General features: G+C 35.2%; 4 protein-coding genes across 4 annotated transcripts; 2 read left to right on the plus strand and 2 right to left on the minus strand.

The window, feature by feature from the left end:
- The first annotated feature begins 1,277 nt into the window (after positions 1-1,277).
- On the plus strand, positions 1,278-4,562 carry LOC120629880 (asparagine synthetase [glutamine-hydrolyzing]). The gene is made up of 2 exons (XM_039898955.1): positions 1,278-1,632; positions 2,806-4,562. The coding sequence occupies exon 2, from the start codon at positions 2,812-2,814 to the stop codon at positions 4,465-4,467; it is 1,656 nt and encodes a 551-aa protein (XP_039754889.1). The 5' UTR covers positions 1,278-1,632; positions 2,806-2,811; the 3' UTR covers positions 4,468-4,562.
- Positions 4,563-4,641: 79 nt separating this feature from the next.
- Positions 4,642-5,718, minus strand: LOC120629881. Its single transcript, XM_039898956.1, has one exon. It carries the CDS (start codon positions 5,621-5,623, stop codon positions 4,976-4,978), a length of 648 nt encoding a protein of 215 aa, XP_039754890.1. The 5' UTR covers positions 5,624-5,718; the 3' UTR covers positions 4,642-4,975.
- Positions 5,719-6,121: 403 nt separating this feature from the next.
- Positions 6,122-7,399, plus strand: LOC120630144. The gene is made up of 2 exons (XM_039899293.1): positions 6,122-6,262; positions 7,049-7,399. Exons 1-2 carry the CDS (start codon positions 6,200-6,202, stop codon positions 7,397-7,399), a joined length of 414 nt encoding a protein of 137 aa, XP_039755227.1. The 5' UTR covers positions 6,122-6,199.
- LOC120629964 (protein farnesyltransferase/geranylgeranyltransferase type-1 subunit alpha) lies at positions 7,395-13,021 on the minus strand. Its single transcript, XM_039899061.1, has 5 exons — positions 12,528-13,021; positions 11,419-11,542; positions 10,706-10,796; positions 9,200-9,339; positions 7,395-8,246 (listed from the first exon to the last, which is right to left on the minus strand). The coding sequence occupies exons 1-5, from the start codon at positions 12,655-12,657 to the stop codon at positions 7,742-7,744; spliced, it is 990 nt and encodes a 329-aa protein (XP_039754995.1). The 5' UTR covers positions 12,658-13,021; the 3' UTR covers positions 7,395-7,741.
- Positions 13,022-13,277: the final 256 nt, after the last annotated feature.

Raw genomic sequence — 13,277 nt, forward strand, 5'->3', positions numbered from 1 at the left:
CGGATCACTTAATTCCTTATTTGATCCTCCGAACATCGCCCACTTATTTGGCTAAAAACTAAACTAGATGGTAAACCTTTTTTAAAGGAAAACATGTTCTGATTTAACGAAATATAAGAGAAATGGTACTCCCTACGGCATTAAAAATCACGTTTTGATATGTACGTCACCAAAAATCACACAGAACTTGATAGGCAGTAAAATCGCCAAAATCACTTCGAATTTGATAGGTAGATAACATTGCAAAAACTAATGGATAGTTGGAAATCTTCAACGCCGATATCGTTTATTGTACTTATTAAATAATTAATAATTGCTTGCTAAAAATATTATTACTAAGTACATATGAAATAGAAAAGCCTATATCATTCTAAAGCAATTATTTATCAATTAAGTAAACGCCGGCCATTATTATGAAAATTCTCATTCTATTAGGACAGTTCTTCACTATTTCATTTTAATGTCTATTTTTAGAAACGCATAACAGGAACACTTTATAAACATTCGTGAGAAATCGGTTAAGGCTAATCCTTATCGCCACTAGTTCCTTCCAAACAACGACTAATATCGATACTTCCAAAAACTCTAGCTTTTAGGGGTTTTTTTTTATACGTAGCAGGAAGTTATTGACGGACCAAACAAATGGTATCGGGGGGCACGGCAGTACCCCCGCCAAGACGAGCGCGAAGCAAACACTGCCGTACCATCCTTTACTGAAACCAAGAACAGAAAGAAATGTTCGTCATCCAGTAAGCTATAATCACATACTTAAAATCCAAAATTTGAAGTCTGTAGGTCATTAAGTTCCGAAGTTAAGCGAAAGCTAAGTTTCGCATTTATGACACACTCACTCATGATCATCAAAATAGAACTAGTACTTCCTATGAACTCAAGAGAGCTGAAATTTGGTACAGAGTTAGAGTTTAATGGCCACATAAAGGGAAAACTATAAAAACTAGGATAATCACAACATTTTTTCAGAACATATTGTACCTACCTGTTAGTATAAAAACCATGCGAAGTGTAGCTGCTATGAAGTTATAACTCATATCAGTAAGTGGCAATAAGTACCTATAGAATGCCGGCTTTATTATCACCGGTTCTATTGCATATGACGCAATAACGCGTAACTATGACATTGGTCTTCAATCTAAAATAGGACTCACAAAGCACAGCTGTAAAGACTGCTGTCTCTATCTTACTCGTTATAGATCCACTCGTGCTATTGCATATGTTAACCGGTCGCGATATAAAGACTTCCTTAGCGCCAAGCACACACTTCGGCGACAGTCGGCAAAATTCGCCGTGTAAGGTTTTTTATGTTGCCTAAATAATAAAGTCAATACAATACGCCTCCGTTATCATAGAACATATTGTTTTTACCTTTCTATTCGCGAATAGTGTCGACTAGTCTTTATATTCATATACCGTTAATGAAGTTTGACAAGTGATATTTGCATTAAATTCGAATTAATTTTAGAACACGCCGAAACATATACGACCACGAGACTCTGACAGTTCTCAATAGGGGAATTATTTCTGTCGTGACAACAGCTTGCATTAAAATATTAGTTGTTTGGACGTTTTTTTTAGAGTGTACAAGATATATTAAAACATATAGCTCATTGAGAGGTAAGGGTTATCTTTTTGTACGCTGTTTTATTTTGACACAGGTTTACTTTATTACAACTTTTATCTAGTATTCGCAAGTTTCTACTGAATTATTCAATTTAAAATTTCGCGACAGATTGGTCATGCTAACAACACGTGGACACAAATTTTAAATTAAATTAGTCAAGAAGCTAAGCTCTTAATTTATTTGTTATACTTAATTGGTAGGTACCTACCTACTAATCATTGTATATTGTTGTACATACTGTTCAAGGTCACATAATTTATTTCCTAGTCTTTGCAATTTAGATTTAAGGTAAAATATTTTTTTTGCCGAAATAAATTAATATCTTCCTATTCAAAAAACTAAGTAGGCACTACTATCTAAGGCATTATGACCACCTGCTTCTAACAAATTAGCTAGGTACCTGTTTTAGATAGAAAGTTTTGGGCTTAAATTCTATCAATAGTTCATCGAAGTGTTTAAGGGTTTCAAAAAATAAAGTGTTTTGCGACAACGGAACTTTCAAGATATTAAAGTTTGTACATAGGAACATATTGTTCTAAACTTACATATACATCGACGGGCGTCTGTCTGTATAAAATATTTTATTTCGGAAATATTAAAGCGGTAAAGCTGAATATTGAAACTTAAAAGCTTTTACCCCTATAAAAACATTAGCAAAGTTAAAATTACTGTCAAGCTTCCCCTTTTTTTATTCAGATGGTATTTCTTTCTAATAGGTAGAATAAAAATAGCGAAAGCTAAATAATTGTGCACCGCCTCAGTGAGAATTTATCAAATGCGTAAATAGATTGTAGCAGACAGGTATTTGAAATTTTTTATATTGTTTCATTGTCATATCAACCCTTTACCGGCCCACTTCAGGGCACGGATTTTTCTCCCACAATGAGAAGGGTTAAGGCCACCACGCTGACCCAATGCGGATTGGTGGACTTCAAACGCTTTTGAGAACATTATAGAGAACTCTCTAGCAGGCATGTTTCCTCACGTTGTTTTTCTTTGATCGTTCAAGCAAGTGATATTTTAATTGCTTAAAACGCTAAAACGTAGAAAGTTAGAGTTACGTCCTGAAGTCCTAGGCCCCCGAAATTGAAGCCGAATTCCGAACCACCACTTTTACCTCGTATGTTGACACGCTTTTATTTACTTTTATCTACATATTATTTCAGATCAACATGTGCGGAATTTGGGCGACGTTTGGCGTTGAAGGAGGTTTGAGCGCGACATGTCTTAAATGCTTCTCTGCTATCGTTCATCGAGGTCCAGACGCTTGGCGCATTGAACAAGATGCGAGAGAGCCTTTAGCCATACTGGGATTTCAGAGGCTGGCCATCGTTGATGGTCTACACGGCATGCAACCCATGCGTTTGCACCGATACCCTCGCATAACTCTCATCTGCAACGGTGAAATTTACAACTACAACAGACTACGTGAACAATATCACTACCCATACGAAACTAACTGTGATGTGGAAGCCATTATTCACAACTATGAGAATTTTGGGATCGCCGACGCCGTAAAACGACTTGACGGTGTATTCGCTTTTTGCTTAGTCGATGGCGAGAAAAGAAAAATTTATATCGCAAGAGATCCGTACGGCGTAAGACCATTGTTTAAACTACAAGACGATGAAAAAGGAATTTTGGCAATCTGCTCAGAAGCTAAAGGTCTTATTGGTATAAAACAGAAAGCGGGAGAAGAACTCGCCTTAGGACAGTTCCCACCCGGACATTTCGAGGAATGGGACATTTTAGATAGTGGAAAAGTAAAATATAATCATACAGAAAAATATTTTAAACCTGGAATGCCACCACGTTTTATTCCGTTTGTATCAGAAAATGAACTTTCAAAATTTAATGTGTATGAGAAAACCGCCTTTTTGTTAGAGGCAGCTTGCAAGAAGAGACTAATGTCAGACAGACGTATAGGCTGTCTTCTAAGTGGAGGGTTAGACTCATCACTTATTACAGCTTTAGTTGTGAAGCTAGCTAAGGAACAGAAATTGCCATATAAAATTCAAACATTTGCCATAGGAATGGGAGATTCCCCTGATCTAATTGCTGCTCGTACAGTTGCTGATTATCTCGGAACAGAACACCATGAAGTTAAATTTGATGAAAATGCTGTAAGGGAAGCATTAGACAACGTAATTTATCATTTAGAATCATTTGATATTACAACAATACGTGCAAGCTTACCGATGTATCTTCTCTCAAAATATATAAAAGAAAACACTGATACCACAGTTGTGTTTAGTGGTGAGGGTGCAGACGAGTTGGCACAAGGTTACATTTACTTCAGAGATGCTCCAAATGAAACGGCTGCACACGAAGAAAGCATACGTTTGCTTTCAGACATTTACTTGTATGATGGATTGAGAGCAGACAGAACGACCAGTGCGTTTAGTTTAGAACTGAGAGTACCATTTTTAGACGTACAACTTACAAGTCACTATCTTAGTATCGAACCCTCCTTCCGCCAACCTCAGAACGGAGTTGAAAAGCATTTGCTGCGCAAAAGTTTTGCTAAGAGTGGTTTATTACCAGATTCAATTTTATACAGACATAAGGAGGCATTTAGTGATGGCGTAGCCTCTGTGAAGAAATCGTTATTCACAATAATAGAAGAAATTATTAAAGAAAGGTTACCTGAAAACAACTTGCGTTTCCCTGGACTACAGCCGAATACTACAGAATCTAAATATTACCGGTACGTGTTTGAAAAATCCTTCCCTGGCCAATATAACTTCACACCGTACTACTGGATGCCAAAATGGGTGCAAGTCTCCGACCCATCGGCAAGATTCATCAAACATTACGCCGCTTCGTAACATTTATTCCAATTAATCAAAATTTGTTATTCTTTGATATTTTAATAACTGTTTGCAAAATAAAAATTATTTAATATAAAATTAAATGACCTCCATTTGTTGTAAATTTATTAGTGTTTCATCTTGATTTGCATTAAATGGAAACTTACAACAAAACGCCTGATAAAATGTAGGATCTTTTACCTGTACTGCGGTTCAGTGGTCCGGTCAACCGGACTATGGATAAAAGAAGTTATCCATGGTACAGTTTACCGAACTATGGAACATTTTTTTTATCCATTGTACAGTTGACCGGACCGAGGAAGATCAAGTGCTTAAGCTGGATAAGCTTTTTGATAACATTTTATGGTCTAGTAAAACTATAACAATCTAAAACTATTTAATATTGACATTTGTGTGTGTTCCTATTGATTGTGAATTCGATTATACTCATTGAAATTATGTATAATTACATTTTACAGTGAATTTGCATTATCAAACAAGGAACGTTCACCACGTTTTCCACGAACTAAAAACGCATGAAATCTTTAGCCAGCGGTGGTCTGATACTATTTACAAAGTTATCCATGCAATGACAATTACGAGACATTACCGGGTATTTTTTTGGTATTCCTACAGGTATTTCTTCAAAAGTCACCTTATCATTGTTCCGTTTCCCTATAAAGATAGTTGATTTATCCGAAGAATATTCACTTTTTATGTCGCTTAAGGATATTTTGGAATGATCACATGTCAGTTTATCTAACGTCGAAGTGGATTTTTCAGCTAAACTAACGGACCTTTCTATCGATTTATCAGACTTAGTCATTTCTGGTTTTATTTCGGATTCTTCGTCTTTAAGTACTTTTGGGTAGACATTGCGTATTAGACTCATAGCCATGCGGCATCCGGGACAAAATTCATCCTGGTAAAAAGAGTTTCCTTTGGCAAGAGATTTCTTATGATGCAATACTTGAGAGCAGCGGTCTAAACTCCCTCTGCTATTTGTAACCTGCACTTCTTTGTCGTAACAACTAAACCCTAAGTCCGATTCCAAGGATGGGTTATGAACAGCACATAATTTGCATTTACAGGAGTTATTAGCTAGTTGCAGTTTTAATTCTCGCAGTTCAATCGGCTCAGTGGAATAACCGCCGTCATGTATTATTTTCCACATTCTGATATCCTGAGCATTTAAGTCACTTTTCTAAGTACCTACATTTCGACACATAGTTTCTTTTTTAGTTAGAAAATAGCGTTTACAATTATGTTTTTTATTTATTTATCTATCAACAAACAATTTAAAAACATGATTATCAAATCATGCGTCAAACGTTTTTGGTCACTGACCTTTATTATACTATATAGAGGTCAGTGTTTTTGGTAGTCTCTGGGAACAAAACCTCTATAGTTTTGATATAAAAGCTAAGAACAATGAGTAGAAAAAGACAAACCAGAGTTATAAGGCGTATAAGGTAATACTTTATGTCCAGCTATGTCATATTAACTCAAACTGGTGATAAAAGATAATCAAATTATTGTGACCAACGTTCAAACCACAGTTTCAGACTACAAAAATTAAATAGGAAAGCAATTCGAATCTCCGATAACATCCCTTCATGCTCCATATTACATTTAAAACAATGTATATGACATGTAAAAGAAATTTATTTACATCATCATGGTCTGCCAATATTAAGAAATAAAATCATTGCCGATTAACATGTCCAAATTTATGAAATGGTAAAACACAATGAAAAAAACTAATAAAGGCCGAGGCAAAAACCCACCAAAGTCTGTAAAATTAATTTCAAAAGTAAGTAAATTGTTCATATATAATGTGGAATAAATCCTTAATAATTATTGTTATTAAATAAAAGATAGCAAACCAATAAAGCGACATCTAACCCAAAATCACTCCCAAAGAAACTACTTAAAAGTGTAGAGAAGGTTCTGAACTTTGAATAGTAAAATGTATGCTCTCCTATGAGACTGCTTTAAGTACTTTTGAAACTTAACGTTTCAAAAGTACTTAATGTCTGTGCCTACTTTAAATAAATGAAGTTTTAATTTTAATAAATTACAAAATCTAGCACAAATAGTGCCTCGGTTTTGTACTTAATGATGACTGTTGAGAATATCACATATGTTGAGAACATACATCCTTACTTATTGGATATTCCGTCTATATAAGAAACATAAAACTAAACACATTAGTGGTTACCATTTTCACTATACAGCTTTCCATGCCCGTTTCGGCCACGGTTGTTAATCTCCAGATTTTCAAACTACGCGAGAGAGATAATGCGAAAGTGTGCGCAAACACGGGTACACTCTCTTTTCCCTCACTCTCGATGGGGCGACTTTTTTTCCACTCAGTAGCCTATTTTAATAAGTTTGATATAAACTAATGTTTTTACATTAGTTAATAGGCTACTGAATGAAAAAATATTTATTACGGAAACTGACGACTTACTTTTTATCATCTAGTTTATTATTGGTCAAAGGTTTCAACACTTAAATACCCAAAATTGAAAGTCCATCACTTCTATTTTTTTCAAACATACTTTTGCAAAAATTACTGATTAAAAATTGCTTCTAGCCATTTTGTGACTGCACTAGACAATGTTGCTGCCAAACTTGTCCAGATATCAAAAAAGAGATTGGTGTGCCAATCATTAAAACTGGTAAAGATGATCCGGGAGCAAAAAGATTCTCTAAGGCCAATAAGAAATCATCGGAAGATGTCAAAAATTCGATACCTAAAAATCCAAGTAAAAGCGTAGTGCATGCAACAAGGCCAAGTTTACTGGATGTGATGAAAAACCATCAAGAGTGCAACTGTGAAGCTATTGCGCGGGCCGTTCGTTCAGACGTACATAAGAATCTTGATTTGCACCAAAATAGCGCTAGAAACTCTAAAGACATAGAAAATAAAACCAAGCCAATATGATACTTATAGTATATTTATTTTCCCATTGTATAATTAAGCGACAAATATATATAAAGGCTTCGGAATTTACGGTGATGAATTTGTGGATTTAACATTTCCATTTGATAAAAATTTAAAAGGTCACACTAGATTATAACTGGAGTAAAACCTCTAAAGAGAACCGGATGTTTCTAAAAAGTACACTTGTGCCAATTTTGTTGTAAACAAATCTCAAATTTTACGATATAACGGTGCTATCTTTTCCACAAATAACACACACAATGATAAGGATTCCACTACTTTAAGACTTGTCAAATTTGTTTAGTGTAAATTTGTGTACAACAAAATTGCCATACTAAAAAATTAAACGTGAATATTATTTGTCGCACCATTTTCGATATATCGTTTCTTTTTCAAATTCTCACTCAAATAATTCCAATACTTCGATCTGATTTTGTCGTATTTAGTGGCTAAGGCTTGACACAACTCTATCGCGCGATCGGCACAGTAAATACTATTTGTCTCACCTTTCTTAATGGCTTCGTCGCAAATGTCGATTATGAATCCTAGCAGATAAGGGGAGCGACACCTATTTTTGTACAATTCCTCACAACACGACAAAACTACCGCATTACCGCCTATTCCACGTTTGTCATGCAATAAAACGCCTCGCAGGTAGTTCCAAGCGCTTTCGTTGTTTTTGACGAATTTAATCTTTTCCAACGTGTAAACGATCTCCTTCTGTACGTTGAGATCCGACCAGCCGAGGTGGTTGTTCATGACAAAATAACGCTGATTCCATGCGGAGTTGTTGCGAACGTCGTACGTGATCAGATTGTCCACGAATTCCATCTCGTTGTCGAAGAGCCTGTGAAAAATATTATTCATGATCATTGTCATTATCAACCCAATGCTAGCCCACTAAGGACTGTATGAAATACTTCACACGCCCTTTAGAACATTATGGAGAATTCTGAGGCACGCAGGTTTCCTAACGATGTTTTCCTTCACCTTTAAAAGCAAATGATGTTTAATTTCTTAAAACACCTCCGAAGAAATAAGAGGTGCGTACCGGGGATCGAGCTCTCGATCCCCCGAACGAAAGAGTAGTCTTTCGGGGACTGACAAATAAATAGCGGTGATAAATAAATAGCGGACTATAGAGTCCTACCTATCACCGCTATGTCTTTATATATTTGACGTTGTTCTAGCAAAAATAAAATGTTTTAATCTTTTTTATATTATGTTCATTGCATAATACAGAAAAAAATGCTCTTCTAAATAATTTTTAAGGATTATCTACAAAAATGTCGGCGAAGTCAAGCACGCACAATGTCAATATCGAACTTCACTCCCACTTTTACATTAATGTTTATGGGTAGGATATCATTACTCTTTGTAGGGAAATTATTTTTATTCATTATTCAAAAGTCAACTGTTACATTAATCGTTTGTCCTGTGTTAAACCTTCAAGGTTTTTTTTGTGCTATTTTCTTGAATGTTAGAAAAGTTAGAGTGCATTGCTCAATCTTTAGATGTTTTCATTAATAGAAATAGGATTTACATGTTTTCTGTAGCTTTAATAAACTAAGTCGGGCCAGTACTGAGTTCGCAGAGTATTGTATTCTGCTATAGAAACAGTTTTTGCTATTATAATTTCTAAAGGCGCTAGGTTAGATGTTAAGTTTCATTGATTTCTATTGCTGGGGAAACATTTCAAATCGTCCTCTGAACTTGGCTTGACACACTACGACGTGATTATTTATGAATATAACTTTTTCTATTTAGTTTTCAAATAGAAAAATGCGAGTTTAAACTTACCCAAATGTCTTCATTGCCCACTGTCTGTGTTGCCAGGCGTGATAATTTTTTGAATCTTGACTAAGTGCTTCACCGGTGAGCTCTAATTCCAACGAGGAGTCTTGCAACCATTCTACTAATACTCGCCTATGATGCCATACCTTTAAATGAAACGAACATAATATTTAAATACTCTCTAACTCTAAACTAAAAATACTCTGCTAATTTAATTCCGACTTAATTCGTTTATTACGTTTATTTACGCATATATATAGCGCAGTTATGAAAGTCTAGTTGCAAAGGCACTAACTTAAACCAAATTTTGGCTGATCTGAATACGAAGTTCACTTATACCCCATAGTTTCTGTATAATTTTTCTGCTAAAGCTTCTGAACACCCAGCTTGTTTTTTTTATGCTTTGCTGGTGTTGGCGACTGGCGAATTTCACTCTTAATTTCGAGGAAGGCTGTAGTAGGGCATTCTAGATCTTTGCGATGCATATTACAAACGCAAAAGATAATCACTTTATTACTTAGTTTTAAATATTGAAAAGCTAAAAAATTAAATCGCCCATCAACCTGAGTTGGAGCAGTGTAGCTGGTATATGGTATATACATATACCAGCCTCCCTATTCTATAACCCCTCTACTATTCTCTTCCAAGAGAGAAAAGGCCTGTGCCCAGAAATGGGACATTATAAGGCTGAAAGAATTGCGTACCACCACAATACAACTTTGTTGAGCTTTATTTGAATACTATATAAGCCACTAAGATGTCCATGAATATTGTCACTACTGTGTCAGTGAAATTACCAAAGTCAAATAAATCCATCAATATTTCCAAGAAAAACCTTTATTTCTAACATTATAAACAGGTTTATAATACTAATATTTTTTCTCCTAAAATCCCTACTAATATTACGCTTTCACGCATAAACTACTTAACCGATCCTCATGAAACTTTGTACACATATTCTTGGAAGTGTTAGCAGTAATATAGGATACTTTTTATACCGATATTAAGCTCGGTCCCTTGGGGAAAGGGGATGAGTGTTTGACGATTTTACACCATAACTGCGACAAATTATAACAGATTTAAATAATTTTTTTTTACTATAGAGGTTATAATATGCGTTTAATTTTGCCCATTTCGTTGGAGATAGAGGACAGGACTCCTCAGCGGACAGCAGCAAACCCCTTATTTAAGGCTTAGCGATACTGAATACGTTAAATTATTTTAGATCTATAACTAAATTTAATGCCATATCAAACGCAGACGTAGATGCGGACAACAGCTAGTAATGATAATTTGAATTAGGCAATATTGTTACCTTAGCGAGTTTGTAAGTTTTATTTCTAATTTACTAGATATGGTTGAATGTGGGCTGATAAGGAATAAGGAAACATAATATTGTCAAGTCATCAAGATTTAGTTAATTTAAAGCTCATAAACTTGGCCTACTGGCTTACTTTTGTTATTATATAAAAAAACAGTGATTTAACATTTTGGTAGCTATAACAAACTTACCTGATAATTCTTTGGTGACTGTTTTATTACAGATTCAACATAATCCAGTTCAGATCTCAAGTCAGTTCCTAATTCCTTCAGTAGATCTCTCCTGAAAATTAAATGGTTTATAAGAATTAATTTGATACAAACTGGTTGTTACTTTATGGAAGTGCTTTATATGTCATGACCAGGCAAAAGAAAAACCTGTAAAAAAATTTGCAGTACCAATCGGAGTTAGGAAAATAGCATTATGGTCTGTGTGTGTGCTTCTCAGAGCATTTTATGTCAATGGTTGCATCATCACTCATTGTTAAAGCCTACTACCCAACATTGGATCAGCATAGTGAGTCTAAGCTTTGTAATGCCTCTTATAAGAGAAGGCTATGGCTTTCCTTCTGTGGAGACTGAGTTTGAGTCCTGGCACGCACCACTAACTTTTCAGAGTTATGTGCGTTTTTAATTAAGGCAATTTAAATATCACTTGCTTTAAACGGTGAAGGAAAACATTGTGAGGAAACCTGCATGCCTGAGAGTTCGACATAACTTTCTCAAGGATGTGTGGTGTCTATCAATCAGCACTTGGCCAGTGTGATAAACCACAGCCTTAACCCTTCTCATTCTGAGTAAAGAGCCCTGTAGTGGGCTGCTAATGGTTTGATGATGATGATGATGGTAAGAGTAGATACCTTTACCTGGCATAGACTGAGGTGTTATTAAAAAAACTGTCATACCTATATTGCCACACCGTATAATTCGCTGGATTAAGTTCAACAGCATCTTTAGTCAGATGCAAGGCCCTCTCAGATATTTCATTTTTTTGCAGCACAGCTCTAAAGTAGTCGTACACATCTTCAACTGAAAAATAATTATTATATATATTTAATCTCTTTAATAATGTTCAAAAACAAGTATTAATGTCACTTTCTGGCAGTTTGGTAACGGTTTTATATTTTAGTCATCATTAGCAACCCATTATCTGCCCACAACTGGGCCCCGTGCCTCCTCCTATAATGAGATGGGGTTAAGGCTGTAGTCCACCATGCTGGCCCAGAGCGGATTGGTTGACATATATTCAGTTAAAATGTAAATAAAAATTATTTTAACTACTTTTAACATTTCGTCTGTTAATCTCAGTGTGCACAGAATGTTACAAAAAGAGAATTTACTATCATTAAACCAATGAATAGTATCTGAGTTAGAAACAGCTATTATAATAAACTATTTAAATACCTAACAATTGATTTTTAAACTGAAACCTTAAATGGTTCTGATATAAGGGTTGACGACAGCAGCTGGTTTGAAATTTTATCATTGCCTGGGTAGCCCTTCTGACTGGTAAAATATAAGATGGGAATTCCAGCATTGGCAAACTCTGTGGCCAAAATGGCAAAAATACTGTGCATCATACTCTAAGCAGAGTGAAATAATATTATGGGCCTGTGTAAAGTAACCATTATAAAACAATTGTAATAAAATTTTTAGTTTGGTAAATTAAACTAAGAGACAAAGCTTTATAATATATTTCCTTCTCATTTATACAGGTAGCAACAGCAAAATAACCTTAAACATGCAACCTTAAACATACAACCTTCATTCATAGCAAGGTCATGTTTTTTGTAATATTTCGGTGAATTGCAAACTGAAGCATTCCTTATAATATTTAATCTTACGATAGCATATCTCTACTACTGCTTGCTAACTATGCATCTGTATGCATAGTTCAGACATATTGCATGTAGTTCAGAAAACAAATTATGAATGCCAGCTCCAAAGTGCAATCAGTTTAAAATAGGAGACAGCTGCAAGTACTAAAATACTTTATAGCTGTTTACTAACTTACATTTTTCCGAATGGGCGATAACAACAACAGGCGTAGGACCGTCATCTTCAGGAACCGGTGTAATGTCACTCCAATCAGGTCTGTCTTTGTAGAATACCCAGGATATATCACTATCACCACTATCAGACATTTTAAACGGTTTATTTCCTCCTTGTTGTTGGTACTGAATTAATACGACTTGTGGTGCGGTTATCGGTTGATGCTGGTGTACTGTAAACTGACTGTAAACCTATTCTACGCGACTAGTTGTTCAAACAACGTATACAATTAGTTCCTTAGTCATTGACAAACACACGGCAAGCTCTATAAATATGCACTATCTAGGTCGTTAGTCTTATTGTATTTACTCCTATCTTTATTTATATACTTGATACAGGTAATTTAATACAACCTTAGTTGCTGCTAGTTGAAATTACTGTAATTTATTTACCACATTGTGTATTTGTATTTTGTAGTTGTAGTTTGTTTTCTGTGGCCCGTAACCACAAATGACATTGACATTGAGTTTTGACATGAAGCACTTGACATTGACAGTAACATGTGAGCAGTTCTTAGGCACAGTTATTGAAACCACAGATAAACTTTATCCTTTCTAGAGTAAATCAATGCTTTGATTACTGACCCTCTGACGGTACAAAAGGATTGATGACATTTTTGCGCTGTAAGTAAACGCCGTTTTTATGTATTCCGAGTAATATGCTACGCTGTAATACGAGTCCACCAATCCGCACTGCACCAGAGTGGTGGATT

This window comes from Pararge aegeria, chromosome 15 (assembly GCF_905163445.1).
Source record: "Pararge aegeria chromosome 15, ilParAegt1.1, whole genome shotgun sequence".
Lineage (NCBI taxonomy): Eukaryota > Metazoa > Arthropoda > Insecta > Lepidoptera > Nymphalidae > Pararge > Pararge aegeria.